Here is a 19512-nt window from a genome sequence, read left to right on the forward strand (position 1 = left end):
GGTGTCCTGTGTGAGGGACTCAGCCCAGTGAGGGGAGGACCCCCCGGTGACAGCAATGCCTGAAGCCCTCCTGGAGGCAAGGGCATCATTCGCCCAGAGGAGGCTGCTGGATGGAAAGGGGTCTGGCCCAAGCGTTTGAAAGGACCCAGCAGTGCCCTACTCCACCGAGAGAGATCCCACAGGCACTGAGTTGGGTTGGACGCAAGAGCCCCTGCCCCTCGCTTCCATCCCTGGGGCCTCAGCCTTCCCAGCTCCAATAGCCTTCAGTGGAGCAGGGCTCTGGGGGCTGGGTCCAGGGAAGCCCTCTCCCGGGTACGAAGCCAGAGGGGTGACCCCAGGCGGGGCAGCCACGCCCCCGCACCTCGATCGCGCGGGTCCCCAGAAGAGCCGTCACCAGATCAGAGCCCGGGGGTCCCTCTGTACCCTGCCTCCCTCCCCCTATGAATCGACGGGTCCTCGGAGCTCCCCAAGCAAGGGCAGCCGAGGAGGGGATCGCGAGGTGGAAACCGCGTGCGCCCAGCCCTGCACCTGCCGAGGGGGCCGAGGAGGGGCGGGAAGGCTGGTCCCGGGCGGCGCCTCTTTTGTCCTCCCGTCGCGGCGGCCCCGGCCCTGCCTAGCTGGGGGTGGGGGTGGGGGCCGCGGGGGGCGGGGGCGGGCCCTCGGCTCACGTGCTCGCCGCTCGGCTCTTAACCCGGCCCGCAGCCCCGCCGGGATGGCCGCGGCCGGAGCGCGCTGAGCCGGGCGTCCTCCCTGCCGCCGTCGCCGCAGCCGCCGGCCCGCGCACCGCTCCCGCCCCTCTCCCGACTGCCCGGCGCCCCCGCCCGCGGCTCCCGCAGCCCGCGCCTCCCCGCCCGCCCTTCCTCCCGCCCGCGCCGCGCAGCTCGCCGCCGCAGCCCCCGGACCCGGAGGTTTATGAACGAGCCATGAGGCGGCTGCGGCGCTGGGCGTTCGCGGCGCTGCTGCTGCTGCTGCCGCTGCTCCCCTCGCCCGGTGAGTGACCCCCGCCTGGCCCGGCCTCGGCGCCCCCTCCCTGCCCCCGCCCCGGGTTTTGCGGCGGTTTCTGCTGCAGCCACATTTTCCTGCAGTGCTCGGGGTGACAGCAGGTCCAGAGCGCGGGAGGGCGTGGGGGGGGGGAGGGAGGGAGGGTGCATGCACCCACCTGTCCACATCTGCCCCCCACCGCGGCCAGCCCCCTGCCGCCGGCCGGCGGACTCTGCAGGTCTTTGAGGCTTTGGTGGGGGGGCAGTCGTGACGGTCGGGCTGGAGTGCAGCTCCTGGCCCCCTCCCCATCGGGTTCTTGCCTCGGCAGGGCAGCAGATCCTCCCACCCAGATCCCCCCAGGGTTCCAGGGGCCACATCAGAGTGGGGGATGGGCGTGCCGTACCCACCCCATTCCCGTCTCTTGCCCCATGGTGGGCATCTGTCTGCAGCTATGCCCTTTTCTCCCCAGGTGTGGGGACCCGGGGTTCCGCCGGAGCTCTGCGCTGGAGGGTCTCTCCCCCGTTGGGGGGCCCGGAAGACCCGGAGGTCACAGAGCCCAGCCGTCTGGTGGGGGAGAGTTCCGGGGGAGAGGTCCGAAAGCAGCAGTTGGACACCAGGGTCCGCCAGGAGCCTCCTGGTGGCCCGGTGAGTGGGGCCGGCAGTGAGGCCAGGGGGCTGGAGCAGGCCTTAGAGCCCAGGGGAGACCACGGGGCAGCCAGGGCTTGGGCGCCTGCCTCCCCAGCACCCGGCTCCTGCAGCTTCCCCTTCTGTACAATGGGCTACCAAGGGGGTGCTGGAGCCCACTAGTGGGAGCACACACCTGCCCCTCTCCAGGCCCCCTCCCATCAGGGTGTGGATCCCCTGCCCTCAGTGGACCCAGAAGGTCCAGGGCTCAGTCCAGCTTTGGTCAGCTTTCCGCCAGCCCCCTCTCCTGCCAAAGCAAGCCGTCCTACACCAGATGGGGCTTGGGGAGGGCAGTGAGAGGCAGGAAGAAGCAGCTAAGAGGCCAGTCAGGGGTTAGGGCTGCTGGGTGCCCGCCACAGCCACCCTCAGTGGGCTTTCTTGGGGACCAGCTTAGTGCTTGCTTCTGCCTCAGTTTCCCCCTGTGCCCTGATCGAATTGTTGTTCTCCTTTCTGTTCTCGCTGTGGGTGGGCCTTGGGAAAATGTTCGAGGCCCCAAGCTCACTCACAAATGCCCACTCCACTCACCCGCTGTCCCTTTCAGCTGCCAGGCGCCCCCTGCCTCCCTGAGGAAGGTTGGGAATGAAGGAGATTAATTGCAATTAATAATTAATTAATATCATGTGAATAATAATCACCAGATGGAATATTCATTCAGCATGCCTAGGCTCTCCAGGAGCTGGAAGCTGAAAGTTAGCCAGGCCAAGGGGTCGGCGAGGGCAGGACGGCAAAGGCCTGGCAGAAATAGGAGGAGGAGAGAGACTCAGACGAGTACAATCAAGGTCTGGGAAGTTTGGGCAGCTGGGAGTGGTGGGAGGTAAATTGGGCTGGGCTGAGGGAGGAAGCAGGGAAACGGAGGCTAACATTGCGGACATCTGTCAGACTGGCTTCTGGCCCTGCCTAATGTACTTGGTTAAAAGCCCTTGGGGGGGTGGAGGGGGCTGTGGCGTTGCCGGGTGTGGGGGGGGGTGGGGGTACTCGGGGAAATGGAATGGAGCAGGAAGGCGGCATGCATAATAGATGGACCATCACTCAGGGCAGTGTTGAGTGGGGGAGGGGTAGTTAATGGTCCTGAGCGGGCAGGCCTGGTGAAGATGGGGAGGGGTGGGGGGAGGTGGGCTGGGAGGAAGGGGAAGGCGGTGGAGGCTGCCTTTGGGGCCTGCCCAGGCTCCCTGGCAGGTGATAGATGGGCAGTCGGGATGGTCCCAGGGCCAGGGATAGGGTGTCCTGGCTGGGTTTGGCCCTTGGTCTGACTTTCTTCCTTGGTGGCCCCCTACCTGTGAACCGTGCACCCCAAGCCTGTGTTGGCTGGGAGTTGGCTGCCGTTCCTGGCTGCTGGGAGTCTGACTGGTGTCTTAGGGGATGTCCAGATTGGAGGATGGGGTGGTACCACAGTGGGGTCAGAGGACAGGGATGAGGGAAAGCCGGGGGGCCAGGGAAGGATGAAGAGGGGGTGCTCCTTCAGCTTAGTCCTTCCTGAAGAGAAAGAGTGGGGGCAGGAGTCTGAGGTATGGTGGTACCTGTGACGGTGGGGAGATGGGGATCGGTGCGCTGGGACTGGATGGGTTGAGTATGCAGAGGATGGGGGAGTCTCTCTGGGTGTCTCTGCTGGGTGAGTGGGTGGCATGTGTGCATGTGTTACAGTGTGTGAGTGACCAAGTCTGAATAAGCCCAACCGGGTGTCTGGAGGGTGGGAGTGGAGCTTCTGTGGAGCTGTGGGGCAGTGGTCACGGTCGCTTCCAGCGGGGATCTCTCTGGGGCTGAGCCTTCCCTGGGACCTCCCTGCGGCCTCCCGATGAGGCTCACTCATCGTCCTGACTTGTCTGTACACCACTTTCCCCTGGGGTGGAATTCTTACAGCTCCGTCAGGCGGGTAACTTTTGTCTGCCCATTTTGCGATGAGCAAACTGCGGCTCAGAGAGATTAAGTAACTTGCCCAAAGTCAATGAGATCTCAATCAGTGGGGTGATCTTCTCCAAGAGCAGGGCTCTTCCCACAGTGCCATTCTGCCTCCAGGCACTCTCTGGGTTTTGGCACGGGGGTGGGGGTGGGGGGGCATTTCCCAACCTCCCCCCCCCACCGCCCAGCCCAGCACAAGGTGGAGGAAGGCCAGGGGAGACAAAGATATGTCCAGAATATTCCCACCTGCCCGGAAGGAGGCCCCTCTAGCTCCCACTTGGCATTTCTCCCTGGAGCACTTCTGGCCTCAGAACCTCAGGGGCCGATGGTGGAGCCCGTGCAGCTTTGAGCCCAACGTCCCCACAGGAAGTGTCCCACCCTGCTGCCGTGTGGTTTTGTCTGAAGTTCTTGTACCCATTTGGGATCTCAGGCCAAACAAGGTCTTGGGTCAGCAGCAAGATCTCCATCTGCTGTGGGTCATGTGACAAGTTTGGGGGCACATGCTGGCCGGCAGGGCTGGGATGGTGGGAACCAGGGTGCTCACCTGCTCTGGCCTTGGGCCAGCACCTTTCTGAGCCCGGATCCCTCAAATCAGGATGATGAGAACGTTGATCTCAGACCCACCCACTGCCAGGAGGTAGTGATGGGGAAAGACTCCTGGCTTTTGTGAGGGGGGGGACCAGGGAGAGCGAAGCAGTCCAGGAAGGAGTTCGAAGCTAGAGAAATTACAATTTACTGGACCCTCAATGGGACAGGCACTGTTCTACCTTTCTATGTTATTAATTTATTTCACCCGCATCACAACTCCAGGAGGTGGGGCTATTATTATTCCCATTTCACAGATGGGGAAACAGGCACAAAGAGGTGAAGTAACTACCCCAGGTCGCTCAGCACTTAAGCAGCATGGTCAAGCTTGATTTTCAGGGCAGCCCTCTTAGCCAGTGCATGCCGGCCCCTCGCGCAAGGGTACAGCAAAGAAAGGCCCAGGGGACTCTGCCCTCCTTGCCACGGCTCTCAACATCTCACTTCTGTCCAGTTTGGAAACAGGCTAGGCCTGAGGCCGAGAGGTCGGGGAGCTTCTGGAAGTGTAGAAACCTGGGATCACAGGGAGCCTGCAGCTGGGTGTGAGGCGGAAGAACAAGCAGGGCCTCAGTGTTCACTGCACAAGGGTGCCCGGGCCAGTGGGCTGAATGGATCGGAGGACTCGTGAGGCTGCATGTGTTCTGAAGGGACCCTTTTTCTAATCCACACGAAGCGGCTGTGCAGGTTGTGCCTCCCCCTGAAAAACCCAGCCTCCTTCAGAACCAAGGAGAGGGCAGGATGTGAGTTAGTGAACGGGGGCGTGGAGGGTCCCAGGCCCAGGAGTCAGCTGGCAGAGGGGACCTCAGTAACTGGGTTGAGCTCCTGTGAGAGCTGCCCAGACCAGCATTTGCCACCTGAAAGCCCTTAACCGAGGGCGTGTGCTGTGGTGTCTGCGTTTTCTTGCTGAGGAGGAGTGGGGGGCAGTTAGGCAAGGCTCAGTCCCCAGCCCCTTGCAAGATGGCAGTCACGGGCAGGAAGCCACAGGGCCTGTGCCTGGAGCCCTAGTACCTGACCTGGGCCAAGGTCACAGCTCTGACCTGGGATCAGAGGCAGGAGGGGGTTCCTGGGAGGGGGCTGGTGGCTGGAAGGATTTGTGCTGGGCCCAGCTTGCTCCAGGGTGGGCCCTGAACGAGCCCTGCCATGAGGTTGGGCAGAGGGAGAGTTCATGCAGGAAGCTCAGCTTCCATTTGAAAGGCTGTACCTGTGGCTTTGGCGCGGGACAGCCTCAGTGGGTCCTGGCTCCCCTGCTTCTGACTGAGTGGCCTGGCAAGCCTTCTGAACCCCACCTTCCCCATCCATGAGGTGGGGGTAACAGTAAGTCTCTACTTCGCCCAGGCTGCTGTGAGGATTAGAGGAGATGATGGGTGGCAGGTGTCCTGCCTGGGATCCGGCAGGAGCAGATGTTCAACATCTGGCCTCCTGAGTGTCCGGGGCCAGGTGTGGCAGGAGGGCTGGGTGTCAGGAACAGGAGCCAGGGCATTTGGGGTTACCTGTCAGACTCCGTGCAGGGTTGGGGGAGAGGCAACGTGGCAGGAGTCTTGAGCCCTCCCCAGCCAGACTCCAGCCTGTGGGCTTGGCCTCACCAAAGCACCCCTCCTGGCTGCCTGGAGGGACCCAGCTGCCCAGAGTCTGTCCCCAGAGAGACTAATGACCCTGTAAGGAGTCCCTCTGTCCTCAAGCATTTAGGTCAAATCCCATTATCGGAAGTTGGTCCAACTGTTCTCACTATCTGGGACTCCCGCTGTCCTGCCGAAAAGTGCAGGCTCGGTGCATCCTGGGGGACCAGGGCTGGGAAGGCAGGGATTTCTCCCAGGTGGGGCTCCTGCCTCTCTGTCTCCTCCCCCTCTGCCACCACCAGCCCACGCGGTTTCTCCAGTGCCTCAAAGCCCTGTTCAGCTGGAACATTTACACTTCCTTTTTCATTGATTATTATATTACTAATCCTTGTGAGAAAAACACATTTAAAAGGGCTTTCATTTAGTCCCCATGACAGCATCATTTTACCAGTGGGGAAACTGAGGCTCAGAGAGGGTAAGCAGCTCACTCAGGCCTTCTGATGCCTTTCCTTCAACATAAGTGTTGAGCCCCTGGGCAAGGAAAAAGGTGGGTGTAGCCCGAACCCCAGGGGACTAAAGGCCGCCCCTGTGAAGAATTGAATCAGTGACCAAAGAAATCGATGTGCCCTAGGTCCCAGGGATAGAGAGGGGCCGAAGCCCTGTCAGGTGGGGTGGGTGGGTGCACGCCCTGTGGTCGCAGACGAGGGTGAGGAGAAGGTCCTGGGAGGAGATGGAAGCTTGGGAGGAGGGATTCAGGGTAACTGTTTGAGGGGTAGCGCCTGGATGTTCAAACTTTCTGGGGTGTTTGGGAACCCGAAAGATCTTTAGGCTTCCCCTTCCCGAGACTGTGATTCTGTAGGTCTGGGGTGGAGGCCTAGCATCTGCATTTGTGATTCTGGGACTTCAGCGGGGATTTTGCCTCCTTGCCTCCACACTCATATCTGGTGGGGGGCAAGCAGGTGCCTGGAGAGTGGACCAGCTGGCGACAGGGGAGGGTGAGGTCACCGCAGCCAGGTGGTCACAGCGGCCATGAGAGACAGGAACTCCGGCCCGAGGGTGAGCCTCGACCCAGTGTCTCCCAAGCGTGGCCCTGGGCCAGTCACCTCCAAGTGTTCCTCCCTGGCGTTTATAAAATGAGCACCAGACTGCCCGGGCAGGTTGAGATCGAATGAGCCTGAGCACGTGAGAGCCAGTGGCCGGGGAGCGAGAGGCAAGCACGGGGCACAGGGTGGAGGCCCGGTCGGCCGGTCACCAGCAGCGCTGAGCTGGGCGCAAAGGAGGGCAGCAGTCGGGGACAGAAGGGGCTCCCGAGGGAGGGACTGAGGGATAGCGAGAGAGGTCAGGGACAGGTCTGGCAGGATGCAGGCCAGGAGCAGTTTGGATTTGATAGAACATGGGCTGAAAGCTTGGCTGGGAGTGTGTGGGTTGGTGGGGGGAGGTTAAGACTGGTGCCAGCAGGAACCCCCTACCCGGGCGCCTGGGGTACAGAGGGCCTGCGGACTGAGGTGGCTTTGCCTGATCTTTCTCTTCCTGCAGACAGGGGGTGTTCCCCCCCCCCAGTGCCCCTGCATCGGGCCAGGTTAGGCAAACGTGCCCCATTATCTACTTTCCGTCCTCTTCTTCCCATAGCCTTTGGTGGTTCCCCCAACCCCTCCTGGGCTTGCCTCCCAGTCCCAGCAGCTGCCCTTGCACTGCCCCAGGATCCTACCTGGCCTGACCCCTGTGTCCCGCTGGAGAAGGGGGCCTCCCAGCCCCACAGTTAGGCCTTGCCAGGTAAGGAGAGGGATGAGGCCTCAGCAGGCTGCAGGAAGTGGTGGGGACAAAAGCCACCTGGTGTCTGCTCCCGCATCGGTCCGGGCTTTACCCGGAGTTGGGGTCAGCTTGGTCTGCACAGAGAGTGGGGAGGCCAGATGGGTTAGCTCACTGACTTTCTGAGTGGGGGAGATTCTGCAAGCACCAGGGTCGACTCTTCCAGAATCCTCCAGGCCCAGGACAACCTCTGCCACACAAGGCAACCTTGTAGCCTTGCATCTGGGCTCATCTTACCATTTTCAGTGGGAAAATCTGAGGCTCAGAGAGGTTGCTGGATTATCCCTGAGGCCACCAACTTTAGAGAGCGGAATCAAGGCAAGGGGCCTGGACAGGCTGCTCTCCTGGGTGGCCAGCATAGGGGCCGGGATAGAGGCTTGTCAGTGGGGGCCAGAAAGAACAAGCAGGAACAGACCTGAGGGCAAGAGAGGGCAGAGGTGGTCCAGACAGGGATGGGTGGGGAAGGCAGAGATAGTCCAAGCCCAGGAGGGGAGATGGAGGGCAGGGGTGGTCCAGACAGGGGTGGGTGGGGAAAGCAGAGATAGTCCAAGTCCAGGAGGGGAGAGGGAGGGCAGGGATGGTCCAGACCAAGGAGTTAGGGTATTGGGGACAGAGCTGGTCGAGGCCCAGGGGCAGGGGTGGTCCAGACCAAGGTGGGGAGAGGGAAGCAGTGACTCCTTGTCTTTGACTTTCTTTTTCAAATCTGGTTGATGCTCTAGGAGCTCAGGATGGAGCTTGGAGCCTCGGTCAGCCTGGGGTGGGGTGAGTCAGTGTCTTTGGGGCTCAGAGGGCTGCCTACCTCACCCTGACTCCCAGGGCCTCTCATGGACACTGGGCTGTTTCCATCTTACCTCACCGTTGAGGGGAGAAGGCCCTAGAAGCTGATTCCCTAGGCTTGAATCCCAGCTCTACCACTTCTTAGCCTTACGACCATGGGCATGTTAGTTAACCTCTCTGTGCCTCAGTTTCCCCATATGTTAGATGAGGATAACATTAGTATCTATCCCATTGGGTTGTAGTGAAGATCAAATACGATGATACTTGTAAAGTATTTAGAACAGTGCCTGGCGCATACAAGCGCTCATGAAGATTAGAAATCTAGGTGGCTGATCAGGAAGCCGACTTGCACCAGGCTGTGGAATTTTGTGACATCGGGGCTCCCCTCCATCTTGTAACCTGCTCCCCCCGAAAGAAAGGCAGCCAACAAACTTCCTCACATCTGTACAGCCCAGTGGTGGGCCCCTCATCTGGGGATCTGGATTTCAGTCTCCTTAAACGGATGGGGATGAACAGAAAGCTCCAGCCCCTCTCAGGCCCTTCCTGTGCTTTGAGATCTTTTGTAAGACCTGAGGCTTGGGCTGGGGACGTGGGAGCCGAGAAGGCTGACTTCTCCTCAGCCCAGACTCTCCTGCCCCTTCTTCTCTTGGGGTCGCTTTCCCTCCAGACACCTAGCGTCAGGTCTGGAATCCGCACCCGCTACAGTAGCTGGGCACCCAGGCCTGGGAGGGCAGCCATCTTGCTCAGGCCTGGTACGTTGCCATGACAACCTGGAGCCTCCCAGCCCCACTGCAAAGGCCCCTCTGAAAAATTTATCAGGAAAACTTACGTGTTTAAAAATTAACCATGGGATTGAAATATCAAAGATGAGCTGCTTTGGGCGAGGCAGAGGGCAATGGACTTGGGGGTAGAGGAGCCACGTTCTTTCCCCCTGACAGGATGGCATTTGCCCATCATCCCAGCTTCCAGGAGCCCTGCGATCATTTCTAACCCATTCCACCCCTGTCTGCAGCGTACGAGGCCTCCTCCATAAGTTGAGGCCAGGGCCAAGGTAGGGGGACAGGAAGGGAGAGGCCTGCTTCAGCAGGGCCCTGGGGTCACACTGCACCCCATCTCCTGTTTGCCTTTTTCCCGTGATACTTCTCGGGGCCTCCCTTTAGTTCACCTGTGGGTGAGCGTGGCCCTGCCAGCAGCAGGGAGGGCCTGGCGTGAGGCAGTGGGCAGGCTGAGCTGCCCCTGCCCATCCCTACCGTAGACTGGCCCCAGGGCCACACCAGAGAGGGTGGGCTGGCACCCAGAGAGCCGGGAGGCCTGTGCCCCGGGATGCGTGCTCCTGCCCCTCCCCCCAGGAAAGGAACAGGGTCTTGGAGGAAAGCATCTTCCCCCTAGATCAATGGTACCCACAGCTGCTGGGACTGGGCCATCCCCTCCCCAGGGCTACTCCCCTTACTGGGGTTTGGCCAGTCCCCCCAGTTCCCACCTTCAGGCCTCCCCAGGTTGACTCCCCTTCTGCCTTCCCCCACTTTCTCTCAGACCGTCCACCTGGCCCAGGTGAGTTTCGTCATCCCAGCCTTCAATTCAAACTTCACTCTGGACCTGGAGCTGAACCAGTGAGTGTGGCCTTGAGTCTGGGGGAAGGGCAGCAGGTGGGCAGGCTGGCTGGGGCAGGGCACCTGGATCTGAGCTGTGGTGGGACCCAAACAGGACCCAGCCCCACTGTGACCCGCTCCTTCCTCCTGCCCTCTCTGTCTGTTCTAGTCACCTTCTCTCTTCGCAATATGTGGAGCGCCACTTCGGCCGGGAGGGGCCCACCAAGCACAGCACCGTGAGTGCCTTTGGAAGGGGATGGGAAGGTGGTATGAAGGGACAGGTGGCCGGTGGAGATGGGGTCTGGGGTATATTCTACACTCGGGTTGGGCCTGGCTCCTCCAGGATTGGAGTCGGGGTGGCCTGTCGAATGGCATGGAGCCCTCAGCTCCCCTCGCCCAGCTCCAGAGGGCTGACCCCCCAGCCAGCCTGTCTGCCAGCATGGAGACATTCCAGGACCCCCACTGCTCCACGCCCAGAATCTTCTGGCAGGGGGCGGTTGGGGCAACGCCCGTCTTGCTCAGCACCAAGGCCCTGGGAATTCCGGGCTGCCTGGGACCCCAGGGTCCCAGCCCTGAAGGCCCAGGGGTGCAAGCAGAGATGAATGGTTGTCTATATATAGCCTCGGCCCTCCCCCTCCAAACTGTTCAGTAACTGGAGCACCAGTAATTCTGCAGGAAGCAGAGGGGAGGGGGTGCTCGTCCCCTCTGACCTGTGAGCCTGGCCAGGAGGACACACGCTGCTCACATTTCCTCAGCCACAGACCATGCGTCCAGGGGTGGTCCACAGAGGCTGTGGCGTCTGTGAACACACCGCGTGTGGAATGGTGTGTGTGTGTTGGGGGTGAGTCCATAGCTTTCATCTGATTAAGTGAGCTGATCCGTGGTAAGTGCTTAGAATGGTGCCTGGCACCCAGTAGGTGCTATATGAACGTCAGCTATTCTTCTCAAATGAGTCTGCGATCCCTGTACCAGCCCCAACTCGTGGTTAAGAGCCACTGATGTGCCCCGAAGTCCTCACGTTGTAGGTGAGGTAAAGCAGGCCCAGAGAGGGCTAGGAACTTGCCCAAGGTGAAACAGCAAATTAGGAGCAGAGCCAGAGCAGAGCTGGGCTCCAGATCCCCAGGTGTATCCAGGGACCGCAGTCCTGCACACGGGGCAGCTTCAGCGGCCCTCACCCGTCCTCCTGCCTTCATGCGGGGAAGGGAGCATGTCCACTCATGCTCTCTGCTCCCCCAGGGGGCTGGAGACCACTGCTACTACCAGGGGAGGCTCCGAGGGAACCCCAACTCCTTTGCTGCCCTCTCCACCTGCCAGGGGCTGCAGTGAGTATGGGGAGGGGCTGGGCGGCCGGGATGAGCCTCCAGCCCTGGGGACGGTGGGGAGCTGCGTCTCTCTCACTGCAGCGGGGTCTTCTCTGACGGGAACTTCACCTACATCATGGAGCCCCACGAGGTGGCCAGGCCTCGGGAAACCCTCCAGGTGAGCCCCTCCCTGGCCCCTCTGACAGCCCTGCCACGCTCGTCCCAATGGCTGTCACTGCAGTGGCCACTGCTGCCTCCTCATCCTCCTGCCTTGGTAACCTCAGCCTCACTGCCCTCCCCCGTGCCCCCAGCTCCAATGTCCCCTCTGTCCCCCAAGTAACCTCCCATCGGGCTCCAGTGTCCTTTGCCCCTGTCTCTCAGGGTGCCCCCAGGTCTTGACCCCGGAATCTGAGCATCTGGGAGATCAGATCCGACATGGGAGCTCTGGCCAGTTCTGGGTCACCCTGGGGTGGGGTGGGGGGAAGGGCTGGAGATGTTCCCCCGCAACTGGGCTCAGAGCAGATCTGGTCGGCCTCCCCAAGAACTAATATCCCCTCATTGCAGGGACCCCTTCCCCACCTCATTTACCGGACCCCTCTCCTCCCAGCCCCCCTCGGATGCAGGGAACCAGGTAAGGGAGGGAAAATGGGGCTAGGGAGGGGTTCGACTGTGCCCCCCTCACCGGCACCCTCCCCCCAGGCTGCCTGTTTGCTGCCCCTGCCCATTCTGCTTCTCCGAACCGACCAAGGCTGAGAAGGAAAAGGCAGGTATGGGGGCCCGCACAGACCTCCTGCTGCAGAGGCCTGAGGCTGTGGCCGGGAGCAGGAGGTCACCCCCATCCATAGCTGGGGCAAAGGAGGGCTCAGACTGATGTGGCTGGAAGCCAGGGAACCACCTCTGGCAGGAAGCGCCCACCCTAGGCCCTACCCCTAGAGTCTAGGCAAACCGAGGCTGCCTGCCCTGGTACCAAGGCTGGATGGGACCCGCACCAGTGGGGAACCGACACTGTCTCTGGCTGGAGTCCAGCCCCTCCTTGAGTCTGTCTGTGGCTTGGCCACGATGCCAGGCATGGAGGGGACTGATTCCAAGTGCCCACCTCCCCCCCGCCAGGTCCGCCGGGGCCACCCTACAGTGCACAGTGAGACCAAGTATGTGGAGCTGATTGTGATCAACGACCACCAGCTGGTACAGTCCCAGGCTGGGAGTAACTTTGGGAGGAGGGGCTGGAAACAGACTGGCCCTCCGCCCACTCTCTTCTCTCCCAGTTTGAGCAGATGCGACAGTCGGTGGTCCTCACCAGCAACTTTGCCAAGTCCGTGGTGAACCTGGCAGATGTGGTGAGCAGCCCTCCCTTCCCTTTCCTCTCCTCCCGCCCCCCATGCCACCGCACGCATCCTCAGGGTGAGCTCTCAAGGGCACCGTCAGCCTCTGACCCCCACTTCCTGGAGGGACAGATTGAGACCTTCCTCCGGCCCTGTTCCCCCACACCCACTCCCACCCTCCAGCCCCCTCCTCATCTTCTCCCCTCCCGGCCCAGATGTACAAGGAACAGCTGAATACCCGCATCGTGCTGGTTGCCATGGAAACGTGGGCGGATGGGGACAAGATCCAGGTGCAGGATGACCTCCTGGAGACCCTGGCCCGGCTCATGGTCTACCGGCGGGAGGGCCTGCCTGAGCGCAGTGATGCCACCCACCTCTTCTCGTGAGTCCCTCGCCCCATGATCCCTGCCAGCCTCTGCTGGTAGCTGTGGTGCACAGGGTTACTGAACGTGGCTCTGGGCCAGGCACGCTGGCAGGGTGTGGGGACTGGGCTCCCCTTGTACCTACTCCCAGCCATTTGCAGCAGTGGCTGGGCATCTTCCCCTGCATCTTAGGCTCAGGCCCCTTTTTCCTACCACCCGTGGTCTTCCTCTGCCCATAACCTCCCCTTCGTCCCCTCTTCCCCTTTCAAATGGTCCCAGCATCCCTTCCTCAGGGCATCCCTTCCAATGCCCTAGTAAGAAAAAATCTGATAAAAGGTCCTTGCAGTTAGAGATGATCTATTAGGAATCCCTCATTTGGCTTAAGGGCAAATGAATCCAAAGGGAAGGGGATTGCCTGAGGTCACACAGACTGACGTGAAGGGCAGAACTCACCTCCTCATGGAGGGCGGGGTGGGGGGGGCTCACCTGTCTCCCCATCAGAGCCCAGGGGAGCCACCACGGGGAAGGCAGTGGGTTCTCCTGACAAGCCTCTCCCTTCCAGGGGCAGAACTTTCCAGAGCACCAGCAGTGGCGCTGCCTACGTGGGGGGCATCTGCTCGCTGTCCAGGGGTGGGGGTGTGAACGAGGTGAGCAGTGTGGGGGGCGTGGCTGGGGTGCCGGGTGGGAAGGAGAGGGGCTGCGAAGGGCATGAGCCCTGTGCCTTTGGGAGGGATGTAGACATCTTTGTGCTCCATCTTCCTCACCCCAAGTATGACAACATGGGGGCCATGGCGGTGACCTTGGCCCAGACGCTGGGACAGAACCTGGGCATGATGTGGAATAAACACCGGAGCTCGGCAGGTATCAGTGAAGACCCTCACACCCCGCCCAGACGCACACTCTAGAGATGAAGAGGCTGTCCACGGGAGGGGGGCGGTTCTTCACCCTCCCTTATATTCACCTGGCTCACCTCTCAGGGGACTGCAAATGTCCGGACAACTGGCTGGGTTGCATCATGGAGGACACTGGGTGAGTTCTTGGGGACAAAACGGGGGAGGATCTTGGGCAAAGGGAGTCCTAGAGCGAGCACTGGGTGACATTCTGGACCCGGTGGCCTCAAGAGACCCAGCTCTCTCTCGGGACCACTCAGAATTCCAGGAAGCACAGCTGTCTGTGGACACTGCATAGGGAGACGCACTGCATAGGTTCCCCAGGCTGACGCCCGAATTGTTCAGGCTTGTAGTGCGCACTGTCGCCACTGGGCACCGCCAAAGCCTCATTTGGAGGCACCTTCCCTCCTTGGCGCACAAACCTCCGACTCCCGGAGTCCTGAGGTTTCGGGGAGAAGCCAGGAGCGGCGTCCCCTGCCCACTCCCCCTTGATGGGCAGGCGGGAGGATTCTCATGCAGTGTCCAGGCACATAGATCTTCAGCCTCCTCGAGATGGTGACCGAGTCCGCCGGTGCACCCCATCCCAGTCTTGAGAAGGGACGAGACAGTGGGCTGGCGGGGACTTAGCGGCACGGTCCCCTCATCCCTACCCAGGTTCTACCTACCCCGCAAGTTCTCGCGCTGTAGCATCGACGAGTATAACCAGTTTCTGCAGGAGGGCGGCGGGAGCTGCCTCTTCAACAAGCCCCTCAAGGTACCAGCCCCAGGGCTGGGAACGTGGGAGCGGGGCTTGGGCAGGGTCCCGGCCAGACTCCCGACACCCCTTCCCCGTCCAGCTCCTGGACCCGCCTGAGTGCGGGAACGGCTTCGTGGAGGCGGGGGAGGAGTGCGACTGCGGCTCGGTGCAGGTGCGAGACTAGTGCTGGTGCCAGGTGGGGGGCGGGAACGCAGGGGTGAGTGCGAGGGAGGGTCTGGGTGGGGAGGGTCAGGGCTCGCCGTCTCCCTGCGTCCCTCAGGAGTGCAGCCGCGCGGGCGGGAACTGTTGCAAGAAATGCACCCTGACTCACGACGCCATGTGCAGCGACGGGCTCTGCTGTCGCCGCTGCAAGGTGAGGGGGACCCGCCGCTGGGACGGGAAGGAGCGGGGACCGGGAGGGACTGGGCTGCGGACGTCCAGATAGGGGGCGGGACTTAAGGAGGAGGAGCCGCTGGAGGCAAATCTGTAGGGGCGGGGCTTGACGCGAAGAAAGCGCCAACGGGGAGGGAGGAGCTGGGCGTGCGGCCCTCTCCGTTCTGTTGAAGGCGGAGCTACGGGGAGTGGGGCGGAGCACCTGCTGAGAAGTAGCGGGGTGGGCGGAGCCGTGAACGGACCTGGGGACGGTGCTGAGTGGGCAGGGAGCGGGCGGGGGCCGGGCCGAGGAGGCGGGAAGACGAGGGGTCAGTGGTTCTTGCTTGAGCCCCGCAATACATCTCTTCCCTAGTACGAGCCGCGGGGTGTGTCCTGTCGAGAGGCCGTGAACGAATGCGACATCGCGGAGACCTGCACCGGGGACTCGAGCCAGGTCCGTCCGTCCCGGCCGCCCTAAGGAGTCCCGAGCGAGGCAACCACTATCCCTATCCGTTTAGCTCTGCTGGGTGACTGTTCTGCGCGCCCCTCCTCTCCGCTGCTGTAGTCGCCGCCGCTGATCAGCCTCAGTTTCTCATCTGAGAAAGGAGTTCTTCATGCCTTCTGGCTTTGCTCCTCCAATCGTTAAACCAGTATTTATAGTCTAGCTGGTGTTCCCAGTGCCTGGCGCAGTGCCTGGTGTCTACTAGGGATCACAGTGGATAATATTATTTAACCTCTAAGTCCTTATTACATACCAGGCATTCAGTCCTCCCAGCCCTGTGAAGGAGGTGCAGGAAACTGAGGGAGACTGGAGAAGCTATGGGACCTGCCAATCCATGTGTGGTCTGAGTTCCCTCCTCTTGTCCTTGACCTGGAGGAGCCCTGTGACCTGAGCCCCCACCTGGTGGGCCTTTGGCACCCCTTTATTCTTCCCTGGAGCCAACCTCAGCTCCCAGTCCTGGGTCAGCTCTACTCAGTCCAGCCCCTTTCTCCGCAGTGTCCCCCCAACCTGCACAAGCTGGATGGTTACTACTGTGATCATGAACAGGTATGATGGGGTGGAGATTCTACCCCCTCTGGGTCTCTGGCTCAGTGTAGTCTCTTGTCCTCAGCGTCTGTGTCCCTTGTCTCCTGTCTGTCCCTCAGGGCCGCTGCTACGGAGGTCGCTGCAAAACCCGGGACCGGCAGTGCCAGGCCCTTTGGGGCCATGGTGAGTCTTTGGCTGGAGATGGGAGAGGGACTGTGGAATACCTGGAATTGAGAGGCTGGAGCGGGGACAGGCTCTGGCTGAAATGCCTTCCACCAGATGTGTGGCTCCCCAGGATCTCAGGGACCCAGCTGGACTTGGGGTCAGGCCAGTGTTGGAGGTGCAGGCCTGAGGTCCCAGGTGGGTTCTGGAGTGGGTGGGGTGATGCCTGGCATCATCTCCCTACAGCGGCTGCTGATCGCTTCTGTTACGAGAAGCTGAATGTGGAGGGGACAGAACGTGGGAACTGTGGGCGCAAGGGGTCAGGCTGGGTCCAGTGCAATAAACAGTGAGTAGTCAAATCTCCTGGTTGGGCTTCCCCAGTTTTGGGGCTGGGGCTCTGGGGCTGGGCAGGGTTTTTTCAGAGATGGGGCGGGCTATGAGTCCCAGGGGGAGACTATGTGAAAAATCAGGGGATGGGGAGAGGGCAGATATGAAGTCAGTTGTTGGGTCTGAGGTCAGACTTGGGGCCCACTGTCTCCACACTACCCCAACAGGGATGTGCTCTGTGGCTTCCTCCTCTGTGTCAACATTTCTGGAGCTCCTCGGCTGGGGGACTTAGGGGGAGACATCAGCAGCGTCACTTTCTACCACCAGGGCAAGGAGCTGGACTGCAGGTGTGGGCTGGCACCATGGCCGGGGAAGGGGAGGTTGCAGCCGTGATGGGGTCGGGGGCAAGGGCAGAGGTCGGCTGTGCTGTTCCCCCAGGGGTGGCCACGTGCAGCTGGCCGATGGTTCAGACCTGAGCTACGTAGAGGACGGCACGGCCTGCGGGCCCAACATGCTGTGCCTGGGCCATCGCTGCCTGCCAGCCTCTGCCTTCAACTTCAGCACCTGCCCTGGCAGCGGGGAGCACCGGATCTGCTCCCACCACGGGGTGGGTGCCTGGAGGTCAGGGAGCAGGCGAAGGGCTTACAAGTGGGGACAGGGCCCTGCTCACCTCTACTGGCCCCACCCCACCTCTAGGTCTGCAGCAATGAAGGGAAATGCATCTGTCAGCCAGACTGGACGGGCAAGGACTGCAGTATCCACAACCCCCTGCCCACGTCTCTGCCCACAGGGGAGACGGAGAGATATAAGGGTGAGGCTGGAGCTGGCCAGGGTGGGGCTCCATCTTTCCTGTCCTCCGTGACTGTCCCTGCCAACTGAGCCCTGCCCTCCTCCCTAGGTCCCAGTGGCACCAACATCATCATCGGCTCCATCGCCGGGGCTGTCCTGGTTGCAGCCATCGTCCTGGGCGGCACGGGCTGGGGATTTAAGTAAGACACACACACGGCCCCTGCACCCCCTGGCATCCTCTGGGGTTATCAGAAGCCCAGGCTGTTGGAATTGAGGGGGCCTCCCTGAGAGGTTAACCAAACCGGAGCTCGCCTATCACAATCCAAGCCAGCCCACAGCGTCTTGTCTTAACATTTAAAAATATTGGTTGCTCACATTTAAAAACCCAGGAGATTTTACGTTAAGAATCCTGATTTCCAGCTTCTCTTGAAATGTGAGAAGATGGGGGTCCCCTGTGCTTCAGTGCATCCCAGCCTGGCCACAGAGTGGAGCTGAGCAGGGAGCTGCCCGAGTCCTCAGTCCCCAGGCCCCACCCAGCCTACGGTGCTCTGTGGGCACCCGTGTCTGGGGCCCTCGAGCTGGTCTAACCCCTGAGTGTACAGAGGAGGACCTGAGGCTCAGGGTCATGTGGTGAGTTAGTTGCAGTCGACTCAAACCCAGGACCCAAGTTCAGTAGGTATTCCTGGTAGCGCTCCCTGGGCCTGTCATTAGCATCTAGGTCCCGGGGCCCCTGGCCCATCTCTGGGGCAAAGGGTCTCCCGGGAGCCAGAAGGCCCCTCCCTGGGAGAAGGAGAAGGTCACAGATGGCTCCTTTTCCTTTCTCTGCCTGTCCTCTCCTTGGCTCCTGAAGAAACATCCGCCGAGGAAGGTATGACCCGACCCAGCAGGGGGCAGTGTGACGCCGGCCACGCCATCCCTCCTGCTGTCCCTGTCTCCTCCATCTCATTCGTCACCTCGCATTCTGTGGATGGGGAGCTGGGGCTGGTTCCTCCACCCTTGCTGTCACTGCTGTCACTACAGGGGTGGGAGAACCCCACTCCAGGAAGTGTCCTCAACTTGCCCCTTGCCCCTTCCTCCAGTCCACCCACCCCCTCAGGCCTTGGTCGTTTAACTCCTGCCCTTCCTACGGCCAGACCACCTCTGGCCCCGTGGACCCTGGAGCTGTGCCCCCACCCACACAGGCCCCAACCCCTGGGAAGGGAGCCTACCTCTGCGTCCCATCTGTTTTGTCTTTCATGTCACCGCTGTCTGACCTCCCGTCAGATCCCCTCCCTGGCCAGCCTGTGACTTGCCGTCTCCAGGGCCCAGCACTGACCTCCCGGGGCCCAGCTCGAGGGCTCTCCTGGGCCCTGCCTTATATCCTCCCCTGATGCCCCCTCTCCATTCCAGGTCTGGAGGAGCCTAAGTGCCCTCCCCCTCCCTCCGAGCCTGGCGTCCACCATCTCGGCCCTGAACCAGGAGTCTGCCCCAGCCCAGCCACGGAGGGAGGCGTCATGCAAATGTCTTCCGGGCTCAGCCCTTCAACCCCCGGCCCTACAGGGGCTTGGGGCCGGGTTGTGGCCCTGCCCTCACACCACCAGGGTGGACCAGGCCTGGAGGGCATTTCCCCCATGGTCCCCCACCCCACCTCATGCAGCTTTGGCCTTGCACACCAACTCTCCCTGTGTGAATGTACCTTCCATCATCACAGATTGCCACAGCTCAAGTTGGGTAGGGGGAGGGCTAGAGGGGTGCCCCAGTGGGGCAGGCAGCCACCAGTGGGCATGGCCTGGGATGGCCCCTCCTCAAAACCTGGCAGCTGGGACCAGGCAGGGTTTAAGCTCTCTGGGACCTAGGGGGAGAGGGCTGACATCTACATTTTTTTTTTTTTTTTTTAACTGAATCTCAACTGATGAATGTAACTTTGGGGGTGCTGGGGCCAGGGCAGTTGTGGGGATGTTTTGACATTTGCAGGAAGGACTGGAGGAGCTGAGGTCTGACCATCCCCCCCGTCCCTCCCCTGGGATGGTCACACCTGGAATCTTCTCACTGAACACAGACGTCCCCAAGCCAGGCAGGGGCCTGGCATCCCTGCTTGCCCCCTCCGCCCAGCCCTGCTGAGCTTGGAGAGAAGTATGAGTGCTGATTCAAACCAAAGCTGCCTGTTCCGTGCCCAAGGCCTAGGTTATGGGTACGGCAACCACATGTCCCAGATTGTCTTCAATTCCAAAACAACCGTCCTGCTGTCCCTGCCAGGACACATGTATTGGGGGGACGGTCCTAGAAAATACAGTCCCTAAAATAACATGGCACCTTCCCCCTTTCAAGAAGGGTGATTCTGACTCAGGGTTTAGGTGCCCCCTGGCGTGGC

At 61.3% G+C, this 19512-nt stretch overlaps 1 protein-coding gene across 1 annotated transcript; it reads left to right on the forward strand.

Annotated features, from left to right (window-relative positions):
* The first annotated feature begins 923 nt into the window (after positions 1-923).
* Positions 924-18061, forward strand: ADAM11 (ADAM metallopeptidase domain 11). Its single transcript, XM_032616791.1, has 26 exons — positions 924-990; positions 1451-1626; positions 9819-9895; positions 10044-10110; positions 11111-11196; positions 11278-11353; positions 11740-11806; positions 11875-11942; positions 12286-12360; positions 12441-12512; positions 12713-12879; positions 13422-13506; positions 13630-13720; positions 13837-13888; positions 14404-14503; positions 14586-14657; positions 14766-14858; positions 15231-15311; positions 15855-15905; positions 16004-16067; positions 16293-16392; positions 16601-16720; positions 16812-16980; positions 17070-17184; positions 17272-17362; positions 18013-18061. The coding sequence occupies exons 1-26, from the start codon at positions 924-926 to the stop codon at positions 18059-18061; spliced, it is 2331 nt and encodes a 776-aa protein (XP_032472682.1).
* Positions 18062-19512: the final 1451 nt, after the last annotated feature.

This window comes from Phocoena sinus, chromosome 20 (genome assembly GCF_008692025.1).
Source record: "Phocoena sinus isolate mPhoSin1 chromosome 20, mPhoSin1.pri, whole genome shotgun sequence".
Classification (NCBI taxonomy): domain Eukaryota; kingdom Metazoa; phylum Chordata; class Mammalia; order Artiodactyla; family Phocoenidae; genus Phocoena; species Phocoena sinus.

Coding starts and splice junctions, on each gene's coding strand:
- ADAM11 (XM_032616791.1), top strand. CDS start 924: ATGAGGCGGCTGCGGCGCTGGGCGTTCGCGGCGCTGCTGCTGCTGCTG. Junction 12,361..12,440: donor TGATCAACGACCACCAGCTG/GTACAGTCCCAG, acceptor CTTCTCTCCCAG/TTTGAGCAGATGCGACAGTC. Junction 16,393..16,600: donor TGGGTCCAGTGCAATAAACA/GTGAGTAGTCAA, acceptor CTACCCCAACAG/GGATGTGCTCTGTGGCTTCC.